The 20,056-nt window shown below is 35.8% G+C and overlaps 1 protein-coding gene across 1 annotated transcript; it reads right to left on the reverse strand.

Moving 5' to 3' along the window:
* Positions 1 to 3,440: 3,440 nt before the first annotated feature.
* On the reverse strand, positions 3,441 to 7,953 carry LOC116128935. Its single transcript, XM_031414681.1, has 2 exons — positions 7,800 to 7,953; positions 3,441 to 5,138 (listed from the first exon to the last, which is right to left on the reverse strand). Exon 2 carries the CDS (start codon positions 4,832 to 4,834, stop codon positions 3,656 to 3,658), a length of 1,179 nt encoding a protein of 392 aa, XP_031270541.1. The 5' UTR covers positions 4,835 to 5,138; positions 7,800 to 7,953; the 3' UTR covers positions 3,441 to 3,655.
* Between the last annotated feature and the right edge of the window lie 12,103 nt (positions 7,954 to 20,056).

Raw genomic sequence — 20,056 nt, forward strand, 5'->3', positions numbered from 1 at the left:
CGAAAACGCCCTTCTTATAAACTGGCTCTTAAATTATCTTCTATGTGTATGACCCGTAGGCTCCTCATCATACAGGTAGTGTGCAGTATCGTGATTAACACCAATTAATCGTCTCACTACACACAGACCAAGATTGGCCCCTAGCAAGTCATTATGACCACCCGATAGATTCAGATTCAGCAAAGCAGCTACCTGTCAACGATATGGTTACCGTACAATCCGATCCTTTCATCATCTGTTATCTCAAAGAGACCGAAGTATAGAAATAGTGTCAACCTCAGTTACTCTCGATATGTATGTATTCAATTACTGGTCCAATGACCAGAATTATAAACTGGATAGAGCAACAACTCAATCCCACTGTTACCACAGTTTTAGAGTCATTGCCATTTACTGAATTGCATCGTGGGATAACTTCCCCCCGTACCTGGGAGTGATGAATCCTCTGTCGATTCACTATAGTGTTGATACACTCCTTGATGCAGCCAATCACTACCGTATTGACAACTCTGAATAGAATTACGTTAGGTTAGTGTCAAACTGCACCAACCGATGCAGAAGATGCTATGTTGATCTCAAGTCTAAGGATCACATGCATCACCATTCGTTAGAAGATTCTTTCCATAGACACTGGGGTTACCATCCATATGGAATCCTCTGGTGAGTAAGTCCAGTGAACTTGCCTACAGCAAGCATCCATGTGTTGCACCAGGTTGTCACCAAACAACCTTGACAAGTGAGATCAGTCCCTGCCTTTTGACAGGGCCGTTCAACACTATGACAGTTTTACCGTATTCTATGTGCCCTTACTTCAGAATAATACTGGGGCTACAAACGTTTCTAGAATGACCACCATATGTGCTCATATGGTTCTCACTATCAAGATTTGAAACACTTGATACACACGTCACGGTTCTACCATTCTAAGGGCATATATCAATTCATACAATGATAATTTACGCGATATAGAATAAAATGTCTTTTATTTATCAATGAACTTTATAACAAATAGTCAATTCTACAATAATTGATTGGCTGTAACACCTACTGAAAACTGTACAATGCATGCATAATAACAATAGAAAAGTTGGGCNTATATATATATACTGCTAGAGCTGGAGCTTCCGTAATGGAAAGTTGAACCGAGAGCGATCATTTCTTCACGACTTCTTGAAGATTCAAGAGCTTGAGCCTCTTTTAATCGTTTCGCCGCGCCTCCTCCGATCGGTAGAGTGTTGCTTTCAAGTATGGCTTTTACATCGTAGCGATTCATGTCGAAATTGGTGACTGTGTTCAAGCCTCTGAACTTTATCGCCGCAATGTCATATGCTTCTGCAACTTCCTCCTCCGTACCTTAAATTGTTAGAAATAAGTAAATAGCTTCTATAATTCAATGAGTGCATGGGAATTTAATTACTCACTGAAAGTTACCATGTAGAGATCTTTGTTTCCTACAACTCTTCCAATCCTTGCTTGCCATCTTCCATGCTGGTGATGCCTTGTAACTCCACGATACATGGAAGCACCCCTCGAAAAACCACTACTCTTCCTGTATTTGATCGCCAAAAATGAATTAATAATAAGCTTTTCGGTGACAAAATCAATCATATATAAACAAAAAATCGTCCAAATTCAATGATCTGTTTTGGGCAGTCCATCCTGATGGACCAGCAATGTTGAACTGCCTGGAAAACAAATTGAAATTAAACAATGAGAAGCTGGAGTATAGCAGGAAGGCTTTAATGGACTATGAAAATGTGAGTAACAGCACTACTTTTTATGTTTTGGATAATATGAGGGAGGTGTTAGGAAACGATCAAGTCATGGCAGCGGAAAACAAAAATTATTTACAACATGGATCGTTCCTTAGAACCAAGATTAGGGCACAAATTTACAGTTTATACATTAAATAAGAATCTGCAGAAAATTCAATCTAGAGTTAAGAAATCATACGCACGTTTGGAGGCTCCTCCAACTTGTCTCTGAACGGGTTTTGCTACCGACCCAAGAGTAGGATCGAACCAATGTAGTCCACATGAAGATAACCCCAAGGAACTAAAGAGGGATTTGCTAGATCCTCTTTGGCCACAATTTTAGAATCATTGTCATTTACTGAATTGTGTCGTGAGATAACTTCCCCCCGTACCTAGGAGTGATGAATCCTCTGTCGATCCACTATAGTGTTGATACACTCCTTGATACAGTCAATCACTACCGTATTGACAGCTTTGAATAGAACTACGTTAGGCTAGTATCAAACTGCACCAACCGATGCAAAAGACGCTCTGGTGATATCAAGTCTAAAGATCACATGCACCACCATTCGTTAGAAGATTTGTTCCATAGACACTGGGGTTACCATCCTATGGAATCATTTGGTGAGTCAGTCCAGTGAACTTGCCTACAGCAAACACCCATGTGTTGCACTAGGTTGTCACCAAACAACCTTGACAAGTGAGATCAGTCCCTGCCTTTTGACAGGGCCATTCAACAATATGATAGTTTTACCGTATTCTATGTGCCCTTACTTCAGAATAATACTGGGGCTACAAACGTTTCTAGAATGACCACCATATGTGCTCATAGGGTTCTCACTATCAAGATTTGAAACACTTGATACACTCGTCACAGTTCTACCATTCTAAAGACATATATCAATACATACAATGATGATTTACGCGATATAGAATAAAATGTCTTTTATTGATCAATAAACTTTATAACAAAAAGTCAATTCTACAATAATTGATTGGCTCTAGGGTACCTACTCTAACAAGAGGAGTTAAAAAATAAACAAGTGAAGTGGAAGAATAGGGATGCATGTCCATCTAGTGTGCTTATTTGGACGATCGTCATATAATTTGGATGGCCGTCCATGTTAAAGGGATGCCCGTCCCTAGTATTTGAACAAGAGTCCATTGATTTTTTATTTATTTTTAAATATTTTTTATGGACCGTCGTTCATTTCTGAATGAATGACTGTCCAGAAAGTATGAATGCCCGTCCGAAACTGTTAAATGATCGTCTATTTACAGAAGTCTTCTACCATCCTACATGATGATATTCGAGTTAGATGCCACGTATTTCAGCGTAAATTTTGGGTACCAACTTTTTGTGTACATAACATTTTTGGGAGTGCAAACCCCTTCAATCAGAATCTATAGGACCTGACTACTTGATTGATCGTGGGATGCTAAAACCTTGCTATATAAGTAAAAAGATAATATCGCTCAAATGTACTTTTCTAAAAGGTGCTTCCAAATAAAACCGCATTCAAACAAATTGTAATCATCAATAAAAGTCTACAAGCCATTAATTTTAGAAGTATGATTCCAAATTTCCAATTAAATCACTAAATAATGAATCGCTTCAAAGTCACGCATAAAAGGTAAGGAAGAAAAGGCCGTGCACAGACAGAAACTAAAAAAAAAAAAATGCTCTTTTAGAAATGTTACACAAAGAAAAATAACAAGATCATAAATTCCCATCAAGCAAAAACCATGATATCTAAATGTAGAGTAAAAGAAAAAAAGAAAAACACAAACCAAGAATAAAAACTCCTTATTGAAGCTAAAGCCTTTACAATCAGTTTTTTTTCTTTTCCACAAAATTGATATTCACCGCGAGTTCTTGCTTGCTTTTAAGGTTCATAAACCTATCCCGGCTGGCGCATAGGCCAGCCCAGAAGCGGAGGTGATCCTGGTGGTGTTGCATTGCAGCTGGGAGAGAAGAGACTCAGTTCCACATAGGGGCTACTGGAAGTCCCATCTCTTCCCAACATGCGAAAAGAGATGGACCCGCGCTTGGTCGAGGTGTCAGAGTTTCTCCCAGGGCTAATTTCAAGACTTTCATCAGTGTGGCACTGGTTAGCAACAAGAGATATGGTGTCATTATGATCATCAATAAATCTTCTCCTAGCCTCCAAGTCCTGTAGATTCCCCAGAGCCAAAGAATCCGCAACCGGGCAGTATACAAGCATAAAAATACAGACCCCAGCACAAAATAAAAGGGCAAGAAAAGCAAAGAACGCAAGAACTTCAAACAGAACATCTTCTGGTTTCGATAAAACAGATAAACCAAGTAAAAGAACCCTTAAAGGAAGGAAACTGGAAACTGAGACTATTAATGTGTAAACCCTTGTCTGCAAACCCTTATTGATGACCAATTGCAAAATCCGCCTTCCCAGCCAAAACATGTAGGCAGTTAGGACAGTAGCAAAAAGCCCTAGAAGGATAGTGCTGAGTAGAGGGTAAGTGCACAGGGCAATATCCACAGAAGTAGCAGAAGTACTCGTGAAATAACGGGGCAACTTTTGTAAGTTATTCTTATCCTTCTGTAACCTGGGTCCAATTAGAATAATGATGAGCTGAAGAATGAAAACTGGGAAGCAGTAGAGAAATACATAGGCGGCTGTTTTTCCATTCCATTTTCGGCTTAGAATTCCAGACTCCATTCTCTGTAATGGTGCCCGGAGGAGAAACACAAGAGTCAGGAACAAGCAAGGTTCTGCAAACCCTAGATTTGAGACAACATAGCCTTTGCAGACGTTTTCCTGCCATTTTAAGTCAAGAGCATTCAAAGCTTTTCCCTCACGTCTTAAATAACTTAACCGAACAATTTCACCACAACCCCACCAGATTGCAAACAAAATGAACGTGATTCGGATTATCCAAGGGCCACCAAAATAACTAAGTTGTACGAAATCTTGACTACGAACACGAGAGCGGAAGTAAAACAAGTAAGCAATGCACAGCAAACCCAGAAAAATCAAGATTGCAACTAGACAAATTGTCGCCACACCGAAAGCATCGGTAACAAATCTCGTCAGGGGCATTACCCGAAGCACAGATTCCACGCATGCTCTCTGCCAGCATGGATACAAAAGGTCCTCAGGGGATGAATGTGCTTCCTTCCCAGGATTAATGATGATAACAGCAGTTTCAAATAAAAAATTCAAAAGATACCAATCAGCATCATCCCCGAGAGCAATCACATGGCAATCTGCTCCAGTTTTCCAACATATGCAACAAAGCCATATCTACCCTGTAAATCAACCAAAACCAAAATGGTTTGACTCTGCTGATCACTCCAACAATATTTAGGTTTTGGATGTGCTGTTAGTGATCCAGCCCACTGACCTGCATTAAAGATAGCCAAAAGCTTGAGAAAATGCAAACAAAAAACTCACATGAAATTAAAAAATTAAGCATAATCTTAACCTTCCTCCAGAACAATACATTTTGCCCCTTATTTCATGACTTCCATTATTTGTCATAGACAAAGGAACTCTGACCAAAAATAAATTAAAACCAAAAAGTTGAACATAATCAACATAACAGATTTTGCATAACCATAAAATTCGAATAAATTCCTTAATGTGATCAATTAATTATTATCCGATGAAAATTCTGGCAAATAGCCAACAATACGACAAACACACACTATATTCTATACATGAGTACAGATGGCAAACATCCCAGCCAAGCATAAGTGGTACAATGGTTACCACACTTTATTCACACTTTAAAAACCTCAACAATCTATTCTGGTGGTAAGTCAATAACCATGTAATTACATAGTAAACCCACTAACATGATCCCACAACAAAAGAATCACACAGATCAAAATCACATACTCTGCTCCCCCAGCTTGCCCTATCAAACAGATGGCATACTGACATTAATTTAAGTTGCATCATCAATGTGAAAACCGCCAAAAACATTGGAATAAGACATTAATGATAGCCTGGGATGATAAACGACAAACCAAAAGGATTAACAGAAAATTAACATTTGCATACTTTAAAAGAAATTTCTAGATCATTAATATTTATAAGTGTGAAGAGTCACTGAAATCCATGAAACAAAACCTACAATATAGATAAATAAATATTTTCTATTACCATGCATAAGACACCTGCTTCCACCACATAATCAAAATTCAACTCCTTACACTCCTTTGGAAAAACATTTAAGTAAAAACCTGACTGAAAGAATATACATAACACATCAAACGTTTACATTGAGGTTAAAATTGGCTTCTATGGCATTTTATAAGTGTTTGCAGAGAAATAATGAAGTGGCCCGTTCATACAACAATGAAATCTATTTATTGCAATATCATAAAGAAAATGTGTATAAACATGACTACAAGATATGATTTATTTGGAGATATAACTGAAAACAAAACATTCCTCCAAACAGAGTTCCTTGACATGCATTTGCCACCAAAGTTACTATATAAAATAAAAATAACTGCCCTACAACATTTAGCGGAACGTTGCTCCAAAAACTGACCCTGGAGTTACCATAAAAAATAAACATTAATGATATACGACATTTCACAAACAACATTTTAAGGAAAATCCTAATTATGGTACAAAACCAACATTGTCGCCAGGCATCATCTAGAAACTATAGTTACACTTGTCTAACTTAAAATTAACAAAATAAGGGCCTTATTATTAATACCAGAAAATATTAATTACAATGCCATCAGAACACATGCAAATGTTGTTAAACTTTTCTAGCTTCCAAACAGGATTTGATTTTTTGCATTTGCCACCGAAGTTACTATATGAAGTAAAACATTGATGCCCTAGGACATTTGGCAAGACTATCATTCAAAAGAAATGCATCTGCCGCCGAAGTTACCATATAAAATGAAACATTAATCACTTACAACATTTGGCAAACAACATTTTAAGCAAATGCTACTTACTGTATAAACCAAGATCAATGCAGTGCATCAACTAGAAACAATTATCTGACTTAAAATTAGCCAAATAACGGCCCCATCATTGATACCCAAAAAAAATCTTGTTACAATGCCATAAGAACACATTTATAAACAAGGTTTAAATTCATCTACCTTTAATTTAATAATAAAGAACATGTATCCATTAGCTACGGATACAAAATATTTGTAATAATAACTGAAAGAAGTTATACTCCAAAAAGAATTCCTTCCCATACATTTGCCACCAAGTACCACGTATAATAAACATCACTGCCCTACGACATTTAGCAAAGAACAAACCAAAAAAATCCAAATCATACATTTCCAAGTAAAACATTTACTTGCAACAATTACGTAGCTAGTAAGAAACAAAACAAGCTTGCACAATAATATAAACCAACAGCTACTACGTACCAACGTAAAACATAATAGCAACCTCGAGTCCTATTAATAACACAAAAATTCTCTATACAACATGCCATTACAACACATGCATAACAACAGCTACCATGTACTGAGATAGAATATTATAAATAAAACCAAACATAACCACATCACTAAACCAGTTGCGGAACCAACAATAATTATACTTCTCAAATACAATAATTTCCTACACAAACAACGATCATCAGCTCCATGCATGATTTACGAGGGTATTGATACTCGATAAAGGTCAAACCTGTAACATTACATGCATGATTTGTGATTTGGAACATAAATCTTGCAATATTGAACGTAAAACTTGCAACAGCAAGAATTGTGACAAAGAATGTAAAATCATTTTCCCTCATTTTTCATCATGTTTACTCTTTTATTTTCCATTACTTCCTCAGCAACCAAACAGACACAAAATCACAAACAATAAAAGCACCAAATCACAAACCAGAACTCATCAACTCGTTTCATGCAAACGATAACATCGTCTAGTAATTAAAATTGTACAAAAATGGTGGGAAAATCAAAGGAAAAACAAGCGAAGCGAGGACGTTAAGCTAAAGAAGCATGCAAATGGCGAAAAACGTAACAAAAACGAACAAAAGTTAGATCAAACAAGAGCTTACAAAGCGACGAATCTTGATCTGGCGAGCTCGGGCAGAGAATCGGATAATCGAAAAACGAGATCGAGAAACCCTAACGGAGAGAGAGAGCGAGCAGGGGAAGAGATTGAGAGAGAGAGAGAGAGAGAGGAGGGAAGGAGAGAGAACGTAGTTAGGGGGAATACGTGAGTGGGACTTTGTTGGTGACAGGCTGTCTCCAGCTGTGACAGTCCGAGGCTGGAGGCTCGGATGTTTTAAGGGTTTGCTTCGGGTTTTACTCCGAACCTACGTGGCATTTGTCCTGGCGGCGTTTACGGCGACTTGCTCGCTTTTGGCTTTTTGTTATTTGTTCTTCCGTTTCTTTTTTTTTAATGGGTAAAGTTTATGTCCAAATATTATCCTGAATATTATATTGTACATTATTAGAAATATTATATTAATTTAAAAATAGATTATTTTGTAGTTACGGTTGGTTCACATAATGTTATATTATTAAAAAAATTGGGTTATCTTATAGATAGATCACTGGTAAATATTATTGGATATAAATTATTATTGTGTTTGGTTTGTCAACACTGATAAATAATTAAGGCATTTGGTTGACAATAATTATATATTACTAAGATATTATTTTATTAAAATGCCTTTATTAGTGAAGATTATTAGGTAACACTTATTAAGTTGTTTGGTTGAATATATATAATTCCGGCTAAGCACAATATTGATCCCAATTCAAAATAAGTTACAAATCTAAATGTAACTGACCAAATTAATTTGTTTTTCTTTCAGCAACCAGTTGTTTTGCAGAAAAAAATCAATAAAATAATTAAAAAAAAATCGTCAATCACTACATCTAGACAAGGCAATCATCATCCAAAACACACCAAACACTTTTGGTGCTTGTACAATATGGCCTAAGCAACCCCACCTAGTACAGGTGTTCAAAAAAATGCAAAAATCGAATCGATAACCAAACCAAAAAATCGGTTAACCGAAAAAACGGTTCGGTTAAGGTTCGAAAAATTCAAAAAATCGAATTTTTAGTTCGGGAAAAAATAACAAGCGGTTAACCGAAATCGGTTTTTTGAACCGGTTATATATATATATATTAAATAACAATAAAAATAAATATAAATATAAATATAAATATTATATATTAAATAAAAAATAATAATATAATGTATTATATATTAAATAAAAAAATAACAATATTTTTAATGTAATGTTAGTAGTGGTCAATGGATATGTATGAATGTTTAATTTTTATTTGGATATGTATTATTTATATTTAAAATTTAATTTAGGAAAAAATAAAAAATAATAAGTTTTATAAAAAAGGGGGGGAGGGGGGAACTGGTTCGGTTTCGGTTCGGGAATTTTTTCGAATCGAAAAACCAGTTCGGTTCAAAAAAGCGGTTAACTGGTTCAGTTAACCACTTTTGAACACCCCTACCACCCAGCAAAAGCAAGCAACATGTCTACACCCTCTCTACACCCAGCAAATGTGAAGTAGCAGCACACCGACACCTTTCCAAGAACAAAAAAACCAGCAAGATGACAATAGGAACCGCCAGCAATAGCACCACAGCCATACACACGCCAATTCTTGGACACCACAATTCCTAAACCATGTTAGGAAACGATCATCTATAGCATCGGAAAACAAAAATGATTTACATGATAGATCGTTCCTTAGAACCAAGATCAGGGCACAAAAATTACAGTTTATACATTATAATAAAATCTGCAAAAAAATCAGTTTGAAGTTTAGAAATCTTATGCACGTTTGGAGGATCCACCAAGTTTGTCTCTGAACGGATTTCGCTACCGACCCAAGTCTAGGATCGAACCAATGTAGTCCACACAAAGACAACCTCAAGGAACTAAAGAGTGATTTGCTAGATCCTTTTTAGTCTTTAAGAACCTAGATGAAAATCAAATGAAATATTTGATTCAAGCAAAAGAAATCTGGCGTGGGAGAGCAAAAAGGGGCTGGAATATTTTGCTTTGTGAATGAAATGAATTAATTAATTTTATTTCACAAAGTGTTACACTTATATAGTGCAACACTATACCCTATTCCATCATGGAATGGGCTTCGGCACCAATCCAAACAACTCCTTGCATCCAAACAGCCCCTTTAAGATATTTTAGTTTTAATTATTATTGTTATTTCAATTAAATTAAATTAATATATATATTTCATATATTAACATTTAACAATAACAATAATTCATTTAAATATATGCAAACACATATTTAAATATAATTTCACTTATTTAATTTAATTAACAAATTAAATAAAGGCTACGACCTCAGCAAATTTAATTGTACTGTGAAATTACCAAAATACCCTTTCGCCTAAAAAGACAAAAACGCCCTTCTTGTAAACTGGTTCTTAAATTATCTTCTATGTGTGTGACCTGTAGGCTCCTTATCATACCGGTAGTGTGTAGTATCACGATTAACGCCAATTAATCGTCTCACTACACACAGACCAAGATTGACCTATAACAAGGCATCATGGCCACCCGATATATTCGGATTCAGTGAAGTAGCTACCTGTCAACGATATGGTTACCGTACAATCCGATCCTTTTATCAACCGTTATCTCGACGAGACCGCGGCATAGAAATAGTGTCAACCTAGGTTACTCTCGATATTATGTATTTAGTTACTAAACCAATGACCTGAATTATAAACTAAATAGAACAACAACTCAATCCCACTGTGGCCATAGTTTTAGTGTCATTGCCATTTACTGAATTGTGCCGTGAGATAACTTCTCCCGTACCTAGGAGTGATTAATCCTCTGTCTATCCAACATAGTCTTGATACATTCCTTAATGCAGCCAATCACCATTGTATTGACAGTTCTGAATAGAACTACGTTAGGCTAGTGTCAAACTATACCAATCGGTGCACAAGGCGCTCCGGTGATCTCAAGACTAAGGATCACATGCACCACCACTCGTTAGAGGATTTGTTCTATAGACACTAGCGTTACCATCCATATGGAATCCTTTGGTGAGTCAGTCTAGTGAACTTGCCTACAGCAAGCACCCATGTGTTGCACCAGGTTATCACCAAACAACCTTGACAAGTGAGATCAGTTACTACCTTTCGACAGGGTCGTTCAACACAATGATAGCCTTACCGTATTTATCTGTGCCCTTACTTCAGAATAATACTGAGGCTACGGATGTTTCTAGAATGGCCACCATATGTGCTCATAGGGTTCTTGTTGGAGTAGGTGCCCTAGAGCCAATCAATTATTGTAGAATTGACTCTTTGTAATAATGTTCATTAATCAATAAACGGCATTTTATTCTATATCGCGTAAATCATTATTATTGCAATATGTATTGATAGATGTCCTTAGAATGGTAGAATCGTGACGAGGGTATCAAGTGTTTCAAATCTTGATAGTGAGAACCCTATGAGCACATATGGTGGCCATTCTAGAAATGTCCGTAGCCCCAATATTATTCTGAAGTAAGGGCACAGATAATGCGGTAAGATTATCATAGTGTTGAACGACCCTGTCGAAAGTGACCGATCTCATTTGTCAAGGTTGTTTGGTAACAACCTGGTGCAACACATGGGTGCTTGCTGTAGGGGATTACACCGCAGCAAGTTCACTGGACTGGCCCACCAGAGGATTCCATATGGATGGTAACCCCAGTGTCTATGGAACAAATCCTCTAACGAATGGTGGTGCATGTGATCCTTAGACTTGAGATCACCGGAGTGTCTTGTGCACCGATTGGTGTAGTTTGACACTAGCCTAACGCAGTTCTTTTCAGAGCTGTCAATACGGTGGTGATTGGCTGCATCAAGGAGTGTATCAAGACTATGGTGGATTGACAGAGGATTCATCACTCCCGGGTATGGGAGAAAGTTATCTCACGGCGCAATTCAGTATATGGTAATGACACTAAAACTGTGGCCACAGTGGGATTGAGTTGTTGCTCTATCCAATTTATAATACGGGTCATTGGTCCAGAAACTGAATAAATAATATCGAGAGTAACCGAAGGTTGACACTATTTTATGCCTTCATCTCGTCAAGATAACGTATGATGAAAGGATCGAATTGCACGGTAACCATATCGTTGACAGGTAGCTACTTTGCTGAATCCGAATCTATCGGGTGGCCATGATGCCTGCTAGGAGCCAATCTTGGTCTATGTATTAGTGAGACGATTAATTTGTGTTAATCGCGATACTATACACCCGATATGATGAGGAGCCTATGGGTCACACACTAGAAGACAATTTAATATCCAAGAAGAAAAAAGGGTGTTTTCGTCTTTTAAGGCAAAGGGTATTTTGGTAATTTCATAGTGCAATTAAATTTGCTGATGTCGTAGCCTTATTTTAATTTGTTAGAAAAATCAAATAAGTGAAATTACGTTTAAATGTATGTTCGCACATATTTAAATATATTATCATTATTGTTAAATGTTAATATATATTAATATATATTAATTGATTTTAATTAAGATAATGATGAAAATAAAATAAATCAAATTGGGAGTGTTTGGCAACATGGGGCGTTTGGGTTGGAGCCCAAGCCTATTCCGTATGGGATTAGGGAAAATTGTTTTTAAATAAAAAGGAAAACTGTGTGATTTTAAGGAGAGGATTTTTCCTTTGAAAAATAAAACACACAGCAGCCCCCTTTTGGAATACACTCCACCGGCAGAAAAATTAGTTTAGCCTAAATCAATTTCAATTGATTTCTCTTCTTCGAATCTTGAAGCCAAAGAGGATCTAGCAAATCCATCTTTGGTTCTTTGAGATTGTCTTCGTGTGGACTACGTGGGTTCGATCCTACACTTGGATCGGTAGCAAAACGTTCAAAGACAATAGTGTGGGAGCCTCCAAACGTGCGTATGGTTTCTAAAACTAGATTATTAATTTATGTAGATTCTTGCTTTGATAAAATTGTAAAATTATACCCTTGATCTTGGCTCATGTAAATGATCTCTACATTAATTTTGTTTTGTTTCCACTGCGTATACGGGACCGTTTACTAACAGTTCCCCTATCAAGATTTGAAACACTTGATACCCTCGTCACGGTTCTACCATTCTAAGGACATAATCAATACATACAATGATGATTTTCGCGATATAGAATAAATGCCTTTTATTGATTAATGAACATTATTACAAATAGTCAATTCTACAATAATGATTAGCTCTAGGGCACCTACTCAACAAACCACACTTCCAATACACACCATTGAACACCACAACAAACCACCATCGAACACCCCACTTCACCACAATTCCATACACACCATAACAAAAATCATACCCCTTGGGCAACATCTCTTCACTCACACACAAACCACCACTTAACACCACAAATTCAATAAACACCACACCATAACAAAAATCATACCCTATGGGCAACATCTCTCCACTCCAACAAACTAGCACTCAACACCACAATTCCACCATCTCCGGGACAAACACAAAACACCCCATGCGCTCCAACCACAACTTTACCATTCAAATGGTAGCAACCCTGCCAAGATTACCAAACACACACAAAATTAATCAAAATCACAACAACCCCCCCTCCCCCAACCACACAAACCCACCCCCGCGTCTTCATCCCTAGCCAAACTTGTTAGAGTAGATGCCCTAGAGCAATCAAATTATTGTAGAATTGACTCTTTGTAATAATGTTCATTAATCAATAAAAGACATTTTATACTATATCGCGAAATCATCATTGTATGTATTGATATATGTCCTTATAATGGTAGAACCGTGACGGGTACCAAGTGTTTCAAATCTTGATAGTGAGAACCCTTGAGCACATATGGTGGCCATTTTAGAAACATTCGTAGCCCGTATTATTCTGAAGTAGGGCACAGATAATACGCTAAGACTCATAGTGTTGAACAACCTTGTTGAAACGCAGTGACTAATCTCACTTGTCAAGGTTGTTTGGTGACAACCTGGTGCAACACATGGGTGCTTGCTGTAGGCAAGTTACTAGACTGACCCATAGAGGATCCATATGGATGGTAACCCTAGTGTCTATGGAACAAATCCTCTAACGAATGGTGGTGCATTTGATCCTTAGACTTGAGATCACCAGAGAGTCTTGTGCACCGATTGGTGCAGTTTGACACTAGCCTAACGCAGTTCTATTCAGAGTGTCAATACGGTAGTGATTGGCTGCATCAAGAAGTGTATCAAGACTATGGTGGATAGACAAAGGATTCATCACTCCCGGGTATGTAACGCCCACACGGAGGTATGTAATTTAATTTATGTTTTTATAGCCCTTAGTTGATTTTGGTTAAAGTTATTTTGAGAGAATGTGAAGAAATGCCTTAAACTTGTATTAAGGGTAAATGGTCTTTTCACTCAAAATTAGTTGAAATTGTGGGGAGTGAAAAGAGATAGAATTTTAGGAGAATGCAATAAAATGAGGGCATTATGGTAATTGACTAAGGGACAAAGATGGAATTAAGAAAGTGTAAGGGCAAAATGGGAAAGTACGTTTATTAAAATAAGATATTAAGGGTTTAGTCTTACAAACCCCCTTATTTCTCTTCTTCCACCGCCACTTTCCTTCTCCATTTTCTCTCAACTTTTCACTCAATTTTCCAAGGATTTTTTAGGGCTTTTGAGTGGATTTTGACAAGGTTTTGGTTCTAGGCAACAAGAGGTAAGAATTTTTGCTCTATATATAAGATTTACTTGTGTAGAAGTTGAATTCTTATTAAGTTTATGCTTAGGCTTAAGGGGAAATTTGAGTTCAACAAGAGTAGAGAGCTTTAGTGGAGACTACTCAAGTATAAGGTAAGTAAATCCAACTCAAAATCCAACTCAAGTTAAAGTTTAAGAAATCAATTGAGTAGAGATTTCTTTAAGCATGTATATGTTATGATTGTTGGGAAATTGAGAAGAGATTGTTAATTATTTATGCTTGTTGTTGGATATATTTGAGTATGAGAAGTGTTTTTGATTGTATGATGATATATTGAAGTTTGGTTGAAATTGGAAGAGTTTAAGAAAGTTTTGGGAGTGTTTTGTCGTGATAGGGATTGTGATGATACAAGAGAGTTTTACTCTCATTTTGGATGGTTTAAGAAACAAATAGAATTATAGTTAAAGTAGAGTTTGTATATGCACATTTATTGTTTGATGAAATGCCTGAGAGAAGCATGAGTATGAGTAGAAACCTTAATTTTATGCAACATTTCATGAGTGCATTTAAGTAAGAATTCTAAGCATGAGCCATCCATATGCATATATTTGTATATATGTAGTACCTAAGAAAGAATAAAGAATTTTAAGAGTAAAACACTCCAAGAATAAAGAGAAAGAAGGAAAAAGCACTAAAGAATTAAAGAAAGAAAAAGTGTTAAAGCAGAGAAAAGAATAGGTTGTTATGATGGGGAACCGTGAGTGCTAAGAAGAAATTCCCACATACACGCCACCTTAATTGAGTGGCATAAGAAGAAGAAGAATTGTACAACCTGTAAGAGTGTATCTAGATGAGGGTTGTACCAAGAAGAATTCCTACATGCACGCCACCTTAATTGAGTGGCCTAAGAAGAAAGAAAGAATTTGTATGGTCAGCAAGAGTGCATGTAGATAAGGACTGTACTCACCCACATGGCCAAGGTTCCGAATCCATGCATCAACTGAGTCCGATCGACAAAGAATAAGAAAAGAAACAATAAGAAAGAAAAAGAATAAGAAAAGAAGGAACAAGAAAGAACAAGAATAAGAAAGAATAAGAAAGCTTGAACAAGCAAAGAAAAGAAAAGAAAAGAAAAACAAGAAAGAAAAAGAGAAGCTTGAGCAAGCAAGAAAAGAAAAGAATAGAAAGAAATAGAAAGAAGAAAGAAAAATGCTTTTTTTTTTTTGCATTATTGCATATGCATATCATTCATGTATATTACCATGAATTCCATCATGGTTAGAAAGAATAGAAAGAAATAACAGAGAGAAGGAAAGAACATTGAGAATTAGGAAGAAAGAAAGAACAGTAAGAATTAGAAACAGAGAAAGAACTAGGAACGAAAGGAAGAAGAAGAGAATTAAGTAAGGAAAGAACCAAAGAAGGAGAAGAGATAAAGAATGACTTACTGAGCATTTTTGTGCTCACCCCGTTGTTTTTTCCATGTTTTGCAGGAAATAGGTGAGCAGCGATCGGAAGGAAGTCAACAAGCGGAGAGAATTGGCATTACTGTCCACCGTTGCTAAAGTTTTTGTACTTGTTAATTTTGGTATATGTAAAGAATTATATTTTATAAGTAAAGAAAATTTGAGCCCAACTATTTTTCATATGCTAAGTGTGTATGTTTTTATTGTATATATTCTAAACTATAATAATAGAAAGAAGTCATTATAGGGTACGAGAGAAGTTATTTCATGGCACAATTCAGTAAATGGCAATGACACTAAAACCGTGGCCACAGTGGGATTGAGTTATTGTTTTATCCAGTTTACAATACAGGTCATTGGTCTAGTAACTGAATACATAATATCGAGAGTAACCGGAGGTTGACACTATTTCTATGCCCCGGTCTCATTGAGATAGCGAATGATGAAAGGATCGAATTGTACGGTAACCATATCATTGATAGGTAGCTGCTTTACTGAATTCGAATCTATCGAGTGGCTATGATGCCTTACTAGGGGCCAATCTTGGTCTGTGTTTAGTGAGACGATTAATTGGTGTTAATCGCGCTACTATACACTGTCGATATGATGAGGAGCCTATGGATCACACACATAGAAGATAATTTAAGAGCCAGGAAGATAGAAGGGTATTTTCGTCTTTTTAGGCAAAAGGGTGTTTTAGTAATTTCATGGTGCAATTAAATTTTCTGAGGTCGTAGCCTTTATTTAATTTATTAGAAAAATTAAATAAGTGAAATTACGTTTAAAATATGTGTTCGCATATATTTAAATAAATTATCATTATTGTTAAATGTTAATATATAGATTAAATATATATTAATTGATTTTAATTGAGATAATGATGAATTAAAATAAATATTTAATTGGGAGTGTTTGGAAACAAAGGGTGTTTGGGTTGGAGCCCAAGCCTATTCCATATGGGAATAAGGCAATTAAAATAACACTATAAAAGAAAAGTGTTAATTAAACATTGAAAGAATTTTTCATTCATTCCTTTTTCATTAAAAGAGAAAACCCACAGCCCCTTGTAAACTCTCTCACGCCAGTTTTGGGTTTTGATTGAAAATCAAAATATTCTTCATTCTTCTTCTTTGTTTCTTAAGACTAAAGAGGATCTAGCAAATCTCGCTTTAGTTCCTTGCGATTATCTTCGTGTAGACTATGTCGGTTCGATCCTACACTTGGGTCGGTAGCAAAACACGTTCAGAGACAAAGTTGGAGGAGCCTCCAAATGTGCGTATGATTTCTTAAACCTTGAACTGATTTTCTGCAGATTTAATATATATTGTAGAAACTGTAAGTTTGTACCCGGATCTTGGTTCTAAGGAACGATCCATGTTGTTTATGTTTTTGTTTTCCGCTACGTAACTGGCTCGTTTACTAACAAAACTAATCACAAGTCCCATGAAAATACAAAAGCCTCACATACCATACAATTTCCGGGGTCCACGGTGGAAGAAATTAAAAAGTAGTTTAATACAAAAGCAAAAGATTCGAAACAGACATATTATTTACAGCAACCTTTAATTAACAACAATGCTGCTGATTATTTTCAGGCTTTATTACGTAACAAGTTCGTTTGGTCAAATAGTTTAAGGTTTACATACATATTACAACAACATATTACACATAACTAATGCTGCCTAATACTGGTTCATTGCTCCCAACTTTAAAGTGTGTAAACTTGATGCATCGTGGTCGACGTCGTGTGGAGTATAGTGAGAGCACGATGTAAATCACCGCTGCTTTTGATCGTCGAAGAGAAGCACAATCAGGGTGGAACTGATCTACGACAATGAGAAACTCAATCATGGGATGATATTCAGTAATGGATTACCGAAGTTGGGCGAGAGGACAAACCTGATGCATGTGTTCGACATCGTATGGAGTAGAGTCAACACACACTAGCGTCGCTGCTTTGAGCGCTAAAAAAGAGAAATGAGAATGGTGGGTTAGGGTTTCACAAAATGCCAAACATATATGTGTAGTTCTTTCAAACTTCGGGGGCGTTTATGTCCTTAAATATTATTTAATAAGGTTACAAAAGTCTTTTTGACCAAGCTGGCATATTTATTTATTTGATGGATATCTAAGGGCAATTGTGTCCAAAATGGCTTTTAATTAAGGGCAAATTTGGGATAAAAAAAGAATAACACCTCTAGACTAGGTAATCTGATTACCCCCAATATCACCAACAGTAATCACTATTGAGATGGAAAGTTTACTGTAATCTTTTATTACTTTACAACCAAACAAGGGAATGTCTAGAATCAAATATAGATTAATTATTGGAGTAATCTTTCCATTGCCCTAACCAAACACATCCTGAAGATTGCTAGGAATGTTTAGGGATATGTGTTTACTTAGAGTGTAGTAAATTGATGGGTATGTATATTGGTATGTTTGGTTGAGGGATAAATTAGAAGGTATGTTATATAGATTACTAAATTACCCTCATTTTTAAATATTAATATAACATTATTTTTATTATTATTTTTTGAATCATTTCTCTTAACCCCCTACATTTGAAATTTTTCTAAAACACCCAACAATCTAAAAGTTTAATTTGTAATAAAATCACTCCTACCTACCCCCAAGCAACTACCGACAATCGGCAACCACTGTCGAAACGATACACAATCGACCAGATCTAGTCCGTGCACCAATATGGCCGTTTTCGGCCATATCAATGGCTTGAGACAGCCAGATGACTGTTGATTTGGTCGAAAATAGCCAGATCAATGGCCATTAATGGCCAGATTTGTGGTTATTGTGCGTCGGAGATCTGGCCGTTAACGGCCAATTCCATCGATATGGCTAGAATAGATCTGGCCGTTTTCGGCCATTGATCTGGCTGGAAACGACCAAACCGACACACATCCGGCCAGATCATTAGATTACATTATACTATATAAAAGATGAATTATTTATATTACAAATTTGTGTTAAAATTTTGTACGGTAAAAATATTAGATTATATTGCATCAAAAGACAATAATTTACGTTACAAATTTATGTCAAAAAATTTATATTATAATAGTTTGTTCGGTTTCTATAAATTTTTCATATATTTGTGTTCTTACACAAGTCAATTTTACTTATATCGAAATTCTAGGTAAAATTTAGTTATATTTTTTGTTATATCATATTAAAACTAGCCTTTCACTTGTCAACGTCAAATCTATATTTGAATTCCTCTAACAATAATTTTACTTATACCGAAATTCTAGGTAAAATTTAGTTATAATTTTTGTTATATCTATTGAAACCCTTCCCCTTTTCAACGTTAAATCTATATCTGAATTCCTCTAACAATAATTACTATTACTTCCAATATATTAACCAAGGCCCACATATTACGCAGGTTTGTTTATTGGATTTTTTTAAAACAACTTGTAAACAGCTTTATTGTAATGACAAGAACCAATTATATTCCACCATAACAATTGTTTAACATATTTTTTCCGCATAATATTATAAGTGTCGTTGGAATTGGTAAACAGTAACAGTGAGAGCAAAATAAAGTAGGATATGGAGAATCAAGTAGTAAGTTTAATACTGAGCAATTAGTAACTTGAAGTGAAATTTATTTAATATATTTTTATTATAAAGGAAACTTATACATTTATTTTTTAGTTTCCTTAAAGTTTTTTCAGTTCTCTTGCTGCAAATGCATTTTCCCTTGCATTTATGTCATAAATATAAATAATATCTATGACAGATTGCATGATGCCTAACATTTGGTCAATGATTGCTTTAAATTTTTGTCTAGTAAGTTGGTCTCAACTTTTTTGAGAATGTTCGTCAATTCCAACGGTACTGGGAGAAAAGGTACAGTCAAATTTTATAAATATATGAAAGTGTTACTTTACATAATTTCTTATAACATGAATTTGTAAATATAAACATGAAACAAACTTTCGGCATATGAAGAGAGATTTTTTTTTTTTTTTTTTTGGTTTTTATGTTACTGGAAATATGGATTATTATTTCGTTTGACTCTTTATGACTCTGAGTTCATACCTTTTAGTTTCTTTGGTGGAGAATTAGAGTTGTTGGCCTTGTTGTCAATATTTGTTGCAGACTCTTTTAGTTGC

Source organism: Pistacia vera, unplaced genomic scaffold (genome assembly GCF_008641045.1).
Source record: "Pistacia vera cultivar Batoury unplaced genomic scaffold, PisVer_v2 Contig205, whole genome shotgun sequence".
NCBI lineage: Eukaryota > Viridiplantae > Streptophyta > Magnoliopsida > Sapindales > Anacardiaceae > Pistacia > Pistacia vera.

Coding starts and splice junctions, on each gene's coding strand:
- LOC116128935 (XM_031414681.1), bottom strand. CDS start 4,834: ATGCCCCTGACGAGATTTGTTACCGATGCTTTCGGTGTGGCGACAATT.